This window comes from Sitodiplosis mosellana, unplaced genomic scaffold, assembly GCF_009176505.1.
Source record: "Sitodiplosis mosellana isolate CC-2019 unplaced genomic scaffold, AAFC_SMos_1.0 Smas_scaffold_6102, whole genome shotgun sequence".
In the NCBI taxonomy this organism is placed as follows: domain Eukaryota; kingdom Metazoa; phylum Arthropoda; class Insecta; order Diptera; family Cecidomyiidae; genus Sitodiplosis; species Sitodiplosis mosellana.
The window spans coordinates 1711491-1724974 of NW_022601343.1; the positions used below are offsets into that span (position 1 = coordinate 1711491).

The following is a 13484-nucleotide window of genomic DNA, read 5'->3' on the forward strand; positions in this document are numbered from 1 at the left end:
GACGTCTTCGGCAAAGAAAAACGGAGTGTGAAAACTTTAATTGCAAACGGGTTTGTGCGGAAAGTTGAGCGCAACCAAAAGGATGGTGATGACGAAAATGAGGAGGATGAAGGAGCGTCTGGGAATTTGAGCACCGCAGCGAGTACTGATGCCGACTACAACTATGATGAGGAGAATGAGGAGAATTATGAATCGTCTGACAATGAATTGAGCATCGCAGCAAGTACTGATGCTGAATACAACGATGATGAGGGAGATGAACCAGTCGATGAATTATCGTTTGAGGATAATGACTTGAGCGAAAAATATGTAAATATTTACTATTATTTTCGAATGATCATATATGACATATTTATCTTTTTGTTTTTCTTCCATTTTCCAGTTGTTCGAAGTTGGTTTCGACAAAACCATGAGCAACGAACGTGGATTTCGAATTCATGAAATCCTTACCGAACTTTATGCCGATCAAGGTATGGCTCAGCGAGTTTACATTTTAACGGTAACGCAAAATGAAGAAGAATCAATCACCGCAGAAACTGTAGAGTACAGTGGCGGTACAATCACTGGTTTAATAGACGTATGGTACCGGCCAAAAGGCCATATGCGAACCGTTATTCTGAACAAAACTGACAACAAGACGTATAAAGATAATCCGGAGCTTTACAGCCATCTACAAAGTGCCCACCGAAATGGCGAATCTGTGCGATGTTTTGTGGTCACACTTGCCTACCCCGCCACCCATTTTGAACAGGCGATGCTTGACACGTTTGACTCTCCATTCAATCGTCAGAAGCGATCATTACTCACGAAAACCGACCACCGCCCAATCATGCTCGCCAAGTCATCGTAGAGTGCGTTGGCTCACCTCATCATTGACAATCAACGAAATGTGATCGCTCAACATCCTATTTGGAATCGTTGAAAATATGTGTAGCAACTTAAGAAGCAACTGCACGAAGAGAAGAAAAAACGAAGAAAACGCTGAAATTGGAACGAAGACGGTAGCGCGTTTTATTTAGATTTATCACCAAGATTCGATACACAATTTATACTCTGCAAATGTGTGGAACACAAGAAAGCCAAGCGGATTCATTTCAACACTTTTTTTTACCAATCAAACAGAATTCATTCATTTTGAATACCATACACATTAATTAATTCATTATTGCTATTACAATTGCAAAATCGCAGTAAATAAAACGTGAAATTTCCAAAAATGGAAAGAATATATCGAAATTCATTGGTGTTTGAATTAGTTTTTGGATTTTCAGTTGAATGTCGTCGGATAAGAGACATGAGGTGTAAGTAAGTTGAGAAAACTTCACAATTTTTAGGTTTTATTTGTCTCTCTCGTCGTGTTTCCTGCCAACAACAATGACAACAACGAACAACAACAACAAGTGAACAAGAGGCGCTAGTGAAAGTTTATGGAAGTGTTATTTGATAAAGATTGTATTGATGAAACATCTGCAATAGTAGTAGTTCATCATTTTGCATCGCAATTAGTTTGTATTTTTCACTTGGTCCTTGTGCTTGTATTGGACGACTTAAATGGACGAAGCTGTGCCAATAAGTGTTTTTTCTTCATTTTTTTCCTGAGAAAAAAGTTAGTCATCACATTTTATTTTTTCTTTCATAAAAAAACTGATTTGGTCATACTCATAACATTTGCATTCATCTATTTTGGACCATGCTCCAAGTAATTGAATGCATTGCAATGTCTTTGTTTTGTTCGGTTTGGTTTGGTTTTGTTTTTCTTGGATGAGTTTTTGGTACATTAGTTGCTATTTCGACGGCAAATAATGACAATTTTCTCCATAATTTTAGAGTTTCATTTAAACGAATTTGTTACATTAAACTTAAGATTATTTGTCCCAAGAGAGAGAAAATGTACTTATTACTTAAGAGAGAGAAAGAAAATTTAAAATTACTCACTGATGCCAATCCTTATACCATTTGATTTCTGGTTCCGGAACGCCCACTACCTGTATTGCGAATTATTTTATATTGTAAAAATTTTTGGGTTAAAAGGAATTTCGTACACGAATTAATTCTTTTTTCTTTGTTTATAATTTTGTTTCAATCACATACCCTAGCTTCGAGCCGTCCATTGCGTCTGGTCATAATGAATGTTTCGTCTGGGCGCTGAATGAAACGAGGATATTCAGCAATTTCCAAGCGAACGCGTTGCCGGGCCACGCCATGTTCGTTGCTTGCAACCGCTTCATAATCACCGACATCTCTTTCCAACATTCTATTCAAACGGAATTTTGTGAATTATTAAAATCATTGCATTTTTTTTTATGTCCAAGGAAATTTTTGTTCTTTGCCTAAATTTTCAATTTGGTCATTTGTTGTGGTTCATCTGAAATTCATTTGCTTACCGATCGCGGAATCGCATGCGATGTAAAATACTATCTCTTCTGTCTTTAATATAACTTATGTGACGTTTTGTTTCGATTCTCCGCAATAGATCAGCGCTCATTTTGAACGATTTAAATGATTGCGGTACGATTCCTCAAAATCCAATTTTTCAAATTTTCCTACTTTTTACTGAACAATGGCTTTTGGTAGGTAAGTCGTCGAAGTGAAGTCTGTGATTAAACTGATTTATTTCAATCCAATGTTTCAGCCGAAAAGGATGCTTATTTTAAGTATGGGTCAATAATGACAATGAAATTGGCTCATAACCAACAATCAATTAGATTAACCATCAATATGAATTGTGCCAATTATGACTATCAAACATTATAATACTATATACTAGTGGCATATCGTATCGTATCGGATTGTTTTGATCTATCAAACGAACTAGGTGATCAAATTGTGCAATTGTGTCGTCAATCGTCATTATACTTCCTCGTGAATTCAATGATACTTACTTGTTGACAAACAGAGTAGCTTGACCATTACGAGTGTAGCTAAAGTCGAATCGACCGCCTGGTTCGATGATTTGATCGTTGAAATAGTATGTCATTTTCGGTTTTGGATAACCATAAACGAACCACATCAAATCGACATTATGATTCTTTGTTCCGTATGTGATATCATGTTCACGGCGCAAGAACCTAAAAGCAAACAATTACATTTTCGAATTTTTCGTTGAAATCCTTTGCTTCATTTAATATTCAACTTACACCGGAGCTTGTGCATAGCCATCGTGTGGTGGTCTTTCAATATCAAAATCTTTCGGGAAGTATGGCGATTGGTCTGGTCTAAAATCAGTATTTGAGTCCAAGTATGTGTAGACGTGTGGTGCGGGTGGTTCCAACTTGTGGCGGTAAGTTTGAACGTATGGACTTGGATCGCTTACACCGTATTGATTTTCGACGCGAATACGGAAACGATAGTCTTTGAATGGCACCAAATTGCGTACTTCGCATGTGCAACTGCGAACACCCGTTCGCACCGTAACCCAATCTCCTTCGGGTAATTCCAACATCTCCACTTGATACGTTACTGGTATACGTGGTGAAATTGAAACTGATGGTTTCCAGCTGAGTGTGAGGCGTCGATCTGACATTTTTGTGATAACCGGACGATCGGCCAATGGGGTTGGAGCTCCAGTTTTCTTATACTTATCGAAGTCTGAATAAAGATCACCGAGTGCTGTCTTATTTCTCGGTTCAAAGGCTGTAAAATTAATACGAAAGTGTATATTTCTTTGTGGATTGCGATGCAACATTTGGTACTCACTATCATAAACTAATTCAGCATTACAAGTATCTTCACCGTGAGTGTTATAAATTCGGCAAGTATATTTGCCAACATCAGCCTGTGTGCAGTTATGGATTGTCAAGCGTAGCAAACCTGCGATGTGATTCACATTTTATTTAGTTTTCAGATGAATTCAAATTGAGTGCATTTCATTTTATTTTCAACAAAATTTTACCATTAGGTTCGGCCTCAACTTGAGTTCGGTCATTTGGATAAATACGGTCGCCGTTCAAGAACCATTCAACTTCAGGTTCGGGGTATCCGGATGCGCATGCTGTGAATCGTGCTTTCATGCCTTCATACACTTCAATATCACCAATTTTCTTCAAAAATGTTGGCGCTTGTCCCTTTGGAGTTTTATCGCTAAATTCAAATGTAAAATCAAATCATTGGAATTTTGTCTCGAGAAATTTGAGTGTATTCAATGCTTACATTTTATCGACGACGTCCATGTGTGCCTGTGTGCTGTCTTCGCCTTCAATATTCTTAGCCACGCATCTGTAAGTGCCAATATCCTCCAATGTACAGCTTCGGATGTGCAAAATACTGTTGTCGCCATCGTGTTTGATGTTATATTTGCTATTGTTTTTAATTGGCTTATTGTTGAAAGTCCAAGTGAGCTCGGGGAATGGTACACCGTGCACACGAACTGGTAGCTTGGCGTCAAGATTGAGTACGGCCGGTTGATCAAACAATCGCAATGAGAAGTATGGTTTTTTGTAAATTTTCCGAACGTTTGCATTGCATTTGGACATATCCTCTCCAATTGGATTGGCCAATAAACATGTGTATACGCCTGAATCCGCAACATTAGCCGGATTAATTATTAATCCGACACGTTTACCGTCACAAGTCATCATAATTCGATCGTTTGGAATGATTGGTTTGCCGTCTTTGCTCCAGATGATATCTGGCACTGGATTTGCAATGAAGGGAGCGGACAGTTCTAATGCTTGACCTTCATCTGCATTTGCATCGCGCAAACCACTAACAAATCGTGGAGCCTCCTCCGCATATCGATTGTCTGTTTTGCTATGAACCGTTAGGTTGGCTTTCGATGAACATGCCCCAACTTCGCTTGTGGCAATAACCTGATATTCACCAGCATCTTCAGCGGTGGCTCTGTCAATAATCAAGGCAGCTGTACCATTTGGATTTTGAATTATCTTGACGCGATCGCCATCTGGTTTAATTTCATCACCGTTGTGAAGCCACTTGAGCTTGGGCTGGGGATGGCCAATGACTTTAATTTCAAATTTAACTGGGAAACCTTCCACAACCTCGGTGTCGTGCAAGTCCGAGATGAAAACTGGACGCTTTTCACGTGGTTCAATTTCAACTTTAGCCTGTCCGCTTGCATCGCCCAATTTATTGCTCACTTCAACCGAATACACACCAGCATCTTCTGGCCGCGCTGAATCGATGCTGTACAAATTTTGATATTAGCATGTTGTTATGTTATGATTATATTTCTTTGGAACTAGTTAACTCACTTCAAGCCGATGATGCCGTTCGGCTGATTAACGAAATTGAACGCTTGAGATGGCCTCAGCTGTGTGCCGTCCTTGAACCATTTCACTTCAGGCGAAGGGAAAGCTGAAATTTGAGCTTCCACTGGTGTTTGGCAACGAACAACGAACAAACGAAGAAATGGATAAAAATAGAAAAATCATTGATAAAGAAATACAGGAGGCAATAAAGAAGATTCTTTCATAGAATATCTAGATATTTAATTCATTGAAAATTTAGTTTTACGCTGTATGTCAAAGATCTATAGCTCTTAATCATAAAATGTTATATTGGGATGAATAAAGAGAAAACACGTATTTCAAAATGTACATACATGAAATCGGTTGTCCGATCACAACTTTCAAATCCTTTAGCGGCTTTATGAATACTGGCGCCATTGGTTCCGCTAGTAAAATGAACATTTCAAATATATATTAGCTTTACTCCTTCTCATTTTCTTTATTCATAGATACATACGTTTAACGGCTACAGCGCAAAGTGCAGCATTTTCGCCATTTGGATTGGAAATTACCAATTTATATGCTCCACAGTCGGATGGTTTAGCTTGATCGATTTCCAGTTTAACAACACCGTCTGGAGTGTTTGTCAATTTAATTCTGCGATAACATTGTTGAAAAGTTAAGAATAATGCGGTTTTGTAAAATGCAGGCTTTGTTATGCGCTAAATCCATCAGGCTGAATAAATTCATGCGATAGATTTATGCGATAAATGTGATGCGCTCGCTTTGCGGTGAACGAGTTCTGTTGCTCTTCATTACCGCTTAGCGATGCGTTCACTGCAAAGCATGAACGTTCATGCAGGAACAAGTGAAGAGCAACAGACTTCGTTAACCGCAAAGCGAGCGCATCACATTTATCGCATAAATCTATCGTATGAATTTATTCAGTCTGATGGATTTAGCGCAAAAGCCTACAAAGCCTGGTAAAATGCACTTTTATAATAATAATTTGCTTATACCGATCATTTGGCTCGATTTCTTGGCCATCTTTAAACCACGTAGCAACAGGCAACGGACTTCCTTCTACCACGCATTTCAATTCCAATGGCTCTCCCTGATCAATTTCAGCTGCCCGATCTAATTTGCGAACAAAGTTGGGTGCTTTTTGGAATAGAGACAAGCGGAACTTGGCGGTCGTTTCCCCGGCGATGTTAGTAGCAACACATGCATACTATGATCATAAATAAAGAAAAAACAATCAGCGTTGAAAGCAGAGATCTCATATTGTGTACACCAATATTTCGAGCTATTAGTAGTTGCTATTTATAGGCAATAGCTGTTTATAATTTCGAATAGCAGCTACTGAGTTTGCATTACAAAATTCCAGATTTGGGAAGTCAAATTTGAGGCTGATCCGAGTGGAATTCGGTAAAAATAAATCGATTCACCATCCCGAAGGGACGACTGTTGAAGTAGTTCTACTTCCAGAACATATTAGACCAGGTCAGATCCACCTGCTCCACAAGATTTACTTCCAGCTCAAAAAATATTTCAGATGTTTTTACTAGTTTGGTTTTCGCTGTATATTTAGAAGTAGCGTTTATAAAATACTGGTTGAGCTGGAAGTGAATCTTGTGGAGCAGGTGAATCTGACCTGGCCCAATATGTTTTGGAAGTAAAACTACTTAAGCGGTCGTCCTTTCGGGACGGTGAATCGATTTATTTTTGCCGAATTCCGCTCGGATCAGCCTCAAATTTGACTTGGCAAATCTGGAATTTTGTACTGCGAACTCATTAGTTGCTATTCCAAAATATAAACAGCTATTGCCTATAAATAGCAACTACTAATGGTTCGAAATATTGGCGTATACAAAATGAGAACTCTGGTTGAAAGCTAATGTAAATTTTTTACTGTGTCATTTTATGGTGACACTTACGTTTCCTTCATAGTTTTTGCCAAAGTGTGCAATAGCAAAATCGGAAGTGACCTGCAGATCAGATGCACTTCCAAATTCCATGCTGAAATTGGCGTCATCCACCTTGATCTGTTTGCCATCTTTAAGCCAGTGAAGTGTTGGTTTTGGTATACCTTCGGCGCGGGCTTTCGTATCAAAGTCAACATAGTCATGAATAGTTGCATCTTGGGGCATTTTGATGAAATGGGGCTTTTCGGCTGTGTAAAATAGGGAAGAAAATTTATATATTTTATACGCGCTCTTAAGCTCTCAATAAATGTAAACGCCTTACTGTGACAAATTAGTTTGGCTGTTGCAATAGTGTCACCAACGCTATTCGAAGCAGATATTGTGTATACACCATCATCTTCGACCCCAATATTCTCTACAACCAATCTGTAAATTCAATGGAAGTAATTTACTTGATTATTCGAAAAAATTTAAAATGTGTCTCGTCGTTCCACTCACGTGTACACTTCTTTTTCAACATCAGCAATTACGTTGCAATTATCAATGTTGCAGCAGTTTGCATTGCCTTTGGTCCAGATAACTTTTGGTTTTGGGTTTGCATGGATGTTCACTAATTCCAGAATATAAATGAAATGAAACATAAAAAAAATGTTCTTTTGTTTTTCGATATTTTTGTGGCTTGATTTCAAAGAAGAAAAAAAACACACCTTCAAATGTGACCGTTTTGAATGGCACCGAAATCTGATCTTTGAATCCTTCGATTTCTGGTTTCAATAAAATGTCCAAATGTGCACTAGTCTCAACCGCTCCATACTTATTTTTGGCTTGAAGTGTGTAGCTGCCAGTGTCACAGTGACGGCCAGCCGGGAAGTACAAATAGTATTTGATTTCCTTTAGACCATGTTGCAGCTCTTTCACCTCTTGTTTGAACTGAACATCCAAGCTTTCTTCCAATTTTTCGCCATACTTTAGCCATGTCATTTCGGGCAATGGGTCAGCGGTGATAACAGCAGCCAGCTCAAGTGGTGCGTTCTTAGGTGACTGAATATCTTTCAGTGGTTTAATCAAAATCGGTTTGCGATACTCAGCAACAGCTTCAATTGAAAAGTTAGTGTTTGTTCAATACCCAAGTTTGTTTTTGGGAATTTAACGTTCAGATTCTACTTACGCATTACACTTAGCGTGCATTGTTTGGATAATTCACCAAGTTTATTCGAAACTTTTATTTTGAATGTTCCCGCATCGGCGAGTTTCACATCAGCAATAGACAGTTTGTATTTCAGTTTTTGTCCATCCTCGATGATAGTGTAGTGATCATCTGATTTCAATGGTTTGTCATTAAGTGTCCATTGAGCATCTAATTTTGGTATGCCTTGAGCAATTATTTCGAATGATACGGGCGTTGATTCGTATACACTTTGATCTTTAAGGTCACTGGCGAGTATTTCGGGTAAAGCTGTGTAAATTTTTCGTTGTGAGTTGAAAAGAAAGTTGATTTAGAGTTTCTTTTAAATTTTTGTCTGCATATAGTAATTTTAATTTTGATAAATCGCGCAAATCGTATTTAGCTGACTACAACGCAAAACCCATATTTACAATTTGTTCACTTTTTTGCTGATTCTATTCGCAACAACGTACTTACAGTCTTTGAAAAACTACACGAGCAGTAGGCCATTCCGTAAAAGCAAGCAAAAAAATGTAGAAAAACACATTAATAGTTAGTCTGACAAAAAGTATTTTCTAGGCGTATTTAGAACATATGTGCGTAATCAATATAGCATTTGTATGGAATTCCTTTTAGTTTAGCGGATTTATGACATTTAGTAGGGTGAGTTGACAATTGTTCTGATATACATATATTTTAATTAATTACAAAAGTGTTTAAGTGGAACAATGTCCGTGTATTCCGTAAAATGCATTTCATTTCATCAAGTATTAACGCCTTGCCCATTATTTTTTTAACCTTTTACAAGGATGTTCAAGAAAACTTAGCGCCGCAAATTATAATTTGCTAAATATATGCTCGCCTAAATCAAAGTCGTGAAGCCACAAGCCAAATATTTGCCTCTCAGGAGACATTTAAATCAGACGTTAGCAATATACCTGGGGTGTCAGAATCATTTTGTGCTGCCAAAAATTGGTCGTAATTTTGATCGTCTTCTGGGCGTGCTGAGACGCCTAATTCACAACAACATTCCGAACTGCCGTTTTGATTCGAAGCAACCACTTTATAAGTTCCAACATCGCTAGGGCTTGCCTCATGTAAAATAAGATAAGCGGTTCCATCGGGATTGGTTGAAATACGTGCTACACCACTTTGAGGGAGCACTTGTTCACCATTCCGATACCATTTCAATTCATCTGGATTGCCGGTGACTTTCACATCGAATCTTGCGGGGAACCCTTCGTCGACCAGCAAATCGGTCAACTTTTTTACAAATTCAGGCTTTTCAGCGCGTGCTGAACCATCGGTGATCTTTGGTGATACGAAAAGTCTACCATCAGAAGATGCTTTTCCAAATTTATTGATAGCTACAAGACTGTATCTGCCGACATCATCTGCAGACACGTTATCGATCGTTAGAACGTATCTATCGCCCGGTAATTTCTCGATTGAAATGTATTCATTTGGCCGGATCACTTCTTCGTTGCATAGCCATTCGACTTGAGCTTTAGGAAAACCGATTATTTTCGCCTCGAATTTGGCCGTTTCACCTTCGATGAGGTACTTATCTTTCAGTTCAGATACGAAAATTGGTTTCGACAAAACCGAAAGCGATCCATCGGACGCAGCCGTCCCGGATGGATTGCTTGCTATAACACGGTAATCTCCGGCATCTGCTAAAGTAGCTTCGATTATGGTTAATGTAGTTGAGCCGTCGGGATTATCGGTGATTTTGATGTGACCTTCTTCTGGTAGAATCTCTTTGCCATTATGCAAAAACTTCAGATTTGGCTGTGGCACACCCGTTACCACAATATCAAATTCCATTGTAGAACCAATGTCAACTTCAGCGTCTTCAAGACCCTCTTCGAAATTAGGTTTTTCACCATGCTGTAGAATGATATTGCTCTTCGTTGAAACTGAAACTAGTGCCTTCGATGATGCTTGTCCAAGCTCGTTCTTCGCCTGAACGCTGTATTCACCACTATCACTGATAGCCGCCTTTGGAATTTCAAGTGTATATAAACCATCTGGTCCCTGTGATATTTTCACGAATCGATCGTCCGGAGTGATTTCATTGCCATTGAGATACCACTTAACATCAGGAGATGGATATGCTTTGATGCGAACTTGCATTCGAATTGGTGAACCTTCAACAATGTCACAATCTTTTAAACCTTCTAAGATTGTGGGCTTCGACAGAACAGTGAGGATAGCATTTGTGGATGCTGTACCATGCGCGTTGCAAGCTATTGCTCGGTATTCTCCGGCATCATTTGACGACACACTAGCAATTGAAAGTTTACAATTTCCATCTTGATCTTCTTTGATGATAATTTCATTTGGAACAGTTTCTAATACTTCACCGTTATGAAGCCACTTGAGTCTGGGTTGGGGATTGCCAGTTACTTTAATTTCGAAATCGATCGGTTTACCATTTTCAATGCTACGGTTGTATAGTCCAGTTACAAATACAGGCATATTATCAGTCTTATCGGAAAGGACCGAAATGAATGCATTGGAGGCAACGGTACCATAATCGTTGCTCAAAACTACACGATATTCTCCGCCATCGTCTATTGCGGCCTCATCAATGATTAGCGAAGCAACACCGTCGCCAACGGTTAGGGTTGCATGTTGGTTATCTGGTGTAACTTCTTTGCCATTATGAATCCATTTGATTGATGGAGCTGGTGTTCCTTCGAATGCAACTTCCAAGATCAATTTTTCATTTTGTTGCACGTCCAGATCCTTTAAATCGCTTGTAATCAATGGCTTGGCAACTACAAATAGTGTCGCTTTTGATGAACTAGAGCCATGCTTATTGGTGGCAGTGACTGCATATTCTCCAGCATCTTCTGGTTTTGTGGCATTTATTTGCAACACAGTTGTTCCATCTGGATTTTCGGTTATACGCAAAACTCCACGCTGGGGTACAACTGGTTTATTTTTGTGCGTCCATTTCAATGTGGCATTAGGCTTAGCTACAATTTCTATTTCAAATTTAGCTGCTGATCCCAAATGCACTTGCGTATCTTCAAGCGGAACTATGAATACAGGAGCTTCACCTCGTTCCTCTTCTATTTTTGGTGTAACTGACAAATGGGCTTGTGTGTTTTTCTTGCCGGCTTCATTCTGAATTTCGAGCCGATAGTCACCGGCATCACTCAATTTGGCTTCTTTAATAGTCAATGTTGCAGTTCCATCTGGCGACTGAGTAGCGATGATTGAGATTCCATCAGGGACTATAGTTTCACCGTCATGAGTCCATTTGAGGCTAGGTTCTGGGAAGGCCTCATATTTAATTTCAAAACTGATTGGTGAATTCTCTTCGACTTCAGCGTCTTTCAAACCCTTGATAATGTCTGGTTTTGCAACTACAGATACCGTTCCACTCGATTCAACTGTTCCGACACCATTTGACGCAATGGCTTTGTACTCTCCAGCTGTTTTAGCCGACACATCATTCATAACCAGAGTATGTGTTCCATCTGGATACTCAGACATACGAATGTATCCGGCTAGTGGTGTTATGACTTCATTATTGTGTAGCCACTTTATTTTGGGTTCGGGCACTCCACTTGCTTTCATCGTTAGCTTAATAAGTGAGCCAAATTCAGCTTGGATGTCTTCCAATCCTTTTGAAAATTGTGGCGCTTGCCCTTTTTGTTTATCTTCTACAACCGAAACGGCAGCACTTGATGTGACCGATCCGTAGGGATTGCTTGCGATAACACTGTATTCACCAGCATCTGAAAGTTGTGCATCATTTATTTTCAGAGTGTGCGTACCATCTGGGTTGGAAATAATTTGAATTCTCTCTCCATCTGGGATGATTGGTTTGCCCTTGTGCTGCCATTGCAATTCCGGTAGCGGTTTTCCAGACACTTCAGCGGTGAGCAAAATGGGAGCACCTTCCTTCACACGTTGGTCCACCAAATGGGTCTTGAATGCTGGCCGAACGTCTCGTTTTGAGACAACAGTCAGTTTTGCGTTTGATTCAGCCTGACCCGCTAGCTCATTCTTTGCTACAACACGATAGTCTCCGTAGTCGATTTTTGATACTTTGGGTATGATCAAAGTAGCCACTCCGTTAGAATTGTGAGTGATCTTTGTGTAATAGCCATCGGCTGTTATCTTGCGCGAATTATGGAACCATTCAAGGTCACATCTTGGTGACGAAATCACTTTTACTTCGAATTTAACCTCCAACCCTTCGACAATTTCAATATCTTCTAGTGCTCGTTCAAATTCAGGTTTCACGAGAACGGTCAATTCAGCTTCACATTCTGATTGACCGTACCTATTGGAAGCTACGACTTTGTATGTGCCTGTGCAGTCAGCCTTAACATTTGCGATGGCCAAGGCTGCAGTACCATCTGTGTTCTTAACAAAAGTGATATTGTCATCATCTGAATTAATCTCCTCTTCGTCGTGGAACCACTGTAGCTTGGGCTTAGGCTGCCCAGCAACTTTTACCTCCAATAAAACTCTCGTGTCCTCCGCTGCAGTGCAAGGACTCAACTTTTTCAAAAATTTTGGTTTTGATTCTGAATCAAATACTTGCACGTTTGCTTTCGATGATATTTTTCCAAGTGGGTTCGATGCCTCCACTTCATAGTCACCAGCATCTTCTAGTACAACATCAGATATTGACAATGTCGATGTACCATCCGTATCCTGAGATATTTTAATGCGGTCACCATCATCGATAATTTCTTTGTCATTATGCATCCATTTGACGTCGGCATTAGGATAGGCGCGGATTTTAACTTTCAATCCCAGCGAGGACCCAACCTGAGCCTTCGCATCTTCCAATTTGGTAACAAAGACTGGTTTCGATGGTTTCATTTCCTTTTGTTCAATCCTCTCTGGAACTACAGTAACGGCAGCGGCTGAGGTTGCTTTGCCATACGGATTTCTGGCTACGACTTTGTATACACCTTCATCGCTGACTTGGACATTTCGAATCTTCAATTCAACAGTGCCATCATCGCCTTTCGTGACGGTGACGCGATCGTCGTCGTCTTCATTGATTTCTTCATTATCACGCAACCATTTGAGGTCTGTGCCTGCGCCTGGATACGCTTGCAACTTAACTTTCAAGCCAAGCGAGGATCCGACTTGTGCCTTTGCATCTTCCAATTTGGTAACGAAGACTGGTTTCGATGGTTCCACTTCCTTTTGTTTAATCTTCTCTGGAACTAC

General features: G+C 39.7%; 1 protein-coding gene across 3 annotated transcripts in view; it reads right to left on the minus strand.

The window, feature by feature from the left end:
• LOC129573566 (obscurin) overlaps positions 1–13484 on the minus strand; it is a gene marked incomplete at its 5' end in the record, with an annotated part of 48236 nt that overhangs the window by 17562 nt on the left and 17190 nt on the right. For all 3 annotated transcript variants that reach the window (XM_055454213.1, XM_055454212.1, XM_055454211.1), the window contains 16 exon segments: positions 1936–1985; positions 2092–2254; positions 2883–3068; positions 3138–3633; positions 3697–3810; positions 3893–4080; positions 4150–5142; positions 5211–5331; positions 5561–5632; positions 5704–5843; positions 6206–6417; positions 7124–7359; positions 7434–7537; positions 7610–7721; positions 7819–8205; positions 8280–8567. In XM_055454213.1, coding sequence (XP_055310188.1) covers positions 1936–1985; positions 2092–2254; positions 2883–3068; positions 3138–3633; positions 3697–3810; positions 3893–4080; positions 4150–5142; positions 5211–5331; positions 5561–5632; positions 5704–5843; positions 6206–6417; positions 7124–7359; positions 7434–7537; positions 7610–7721; positions 7819–8205; positions 8280–8567 — 3862 coding nt within the window.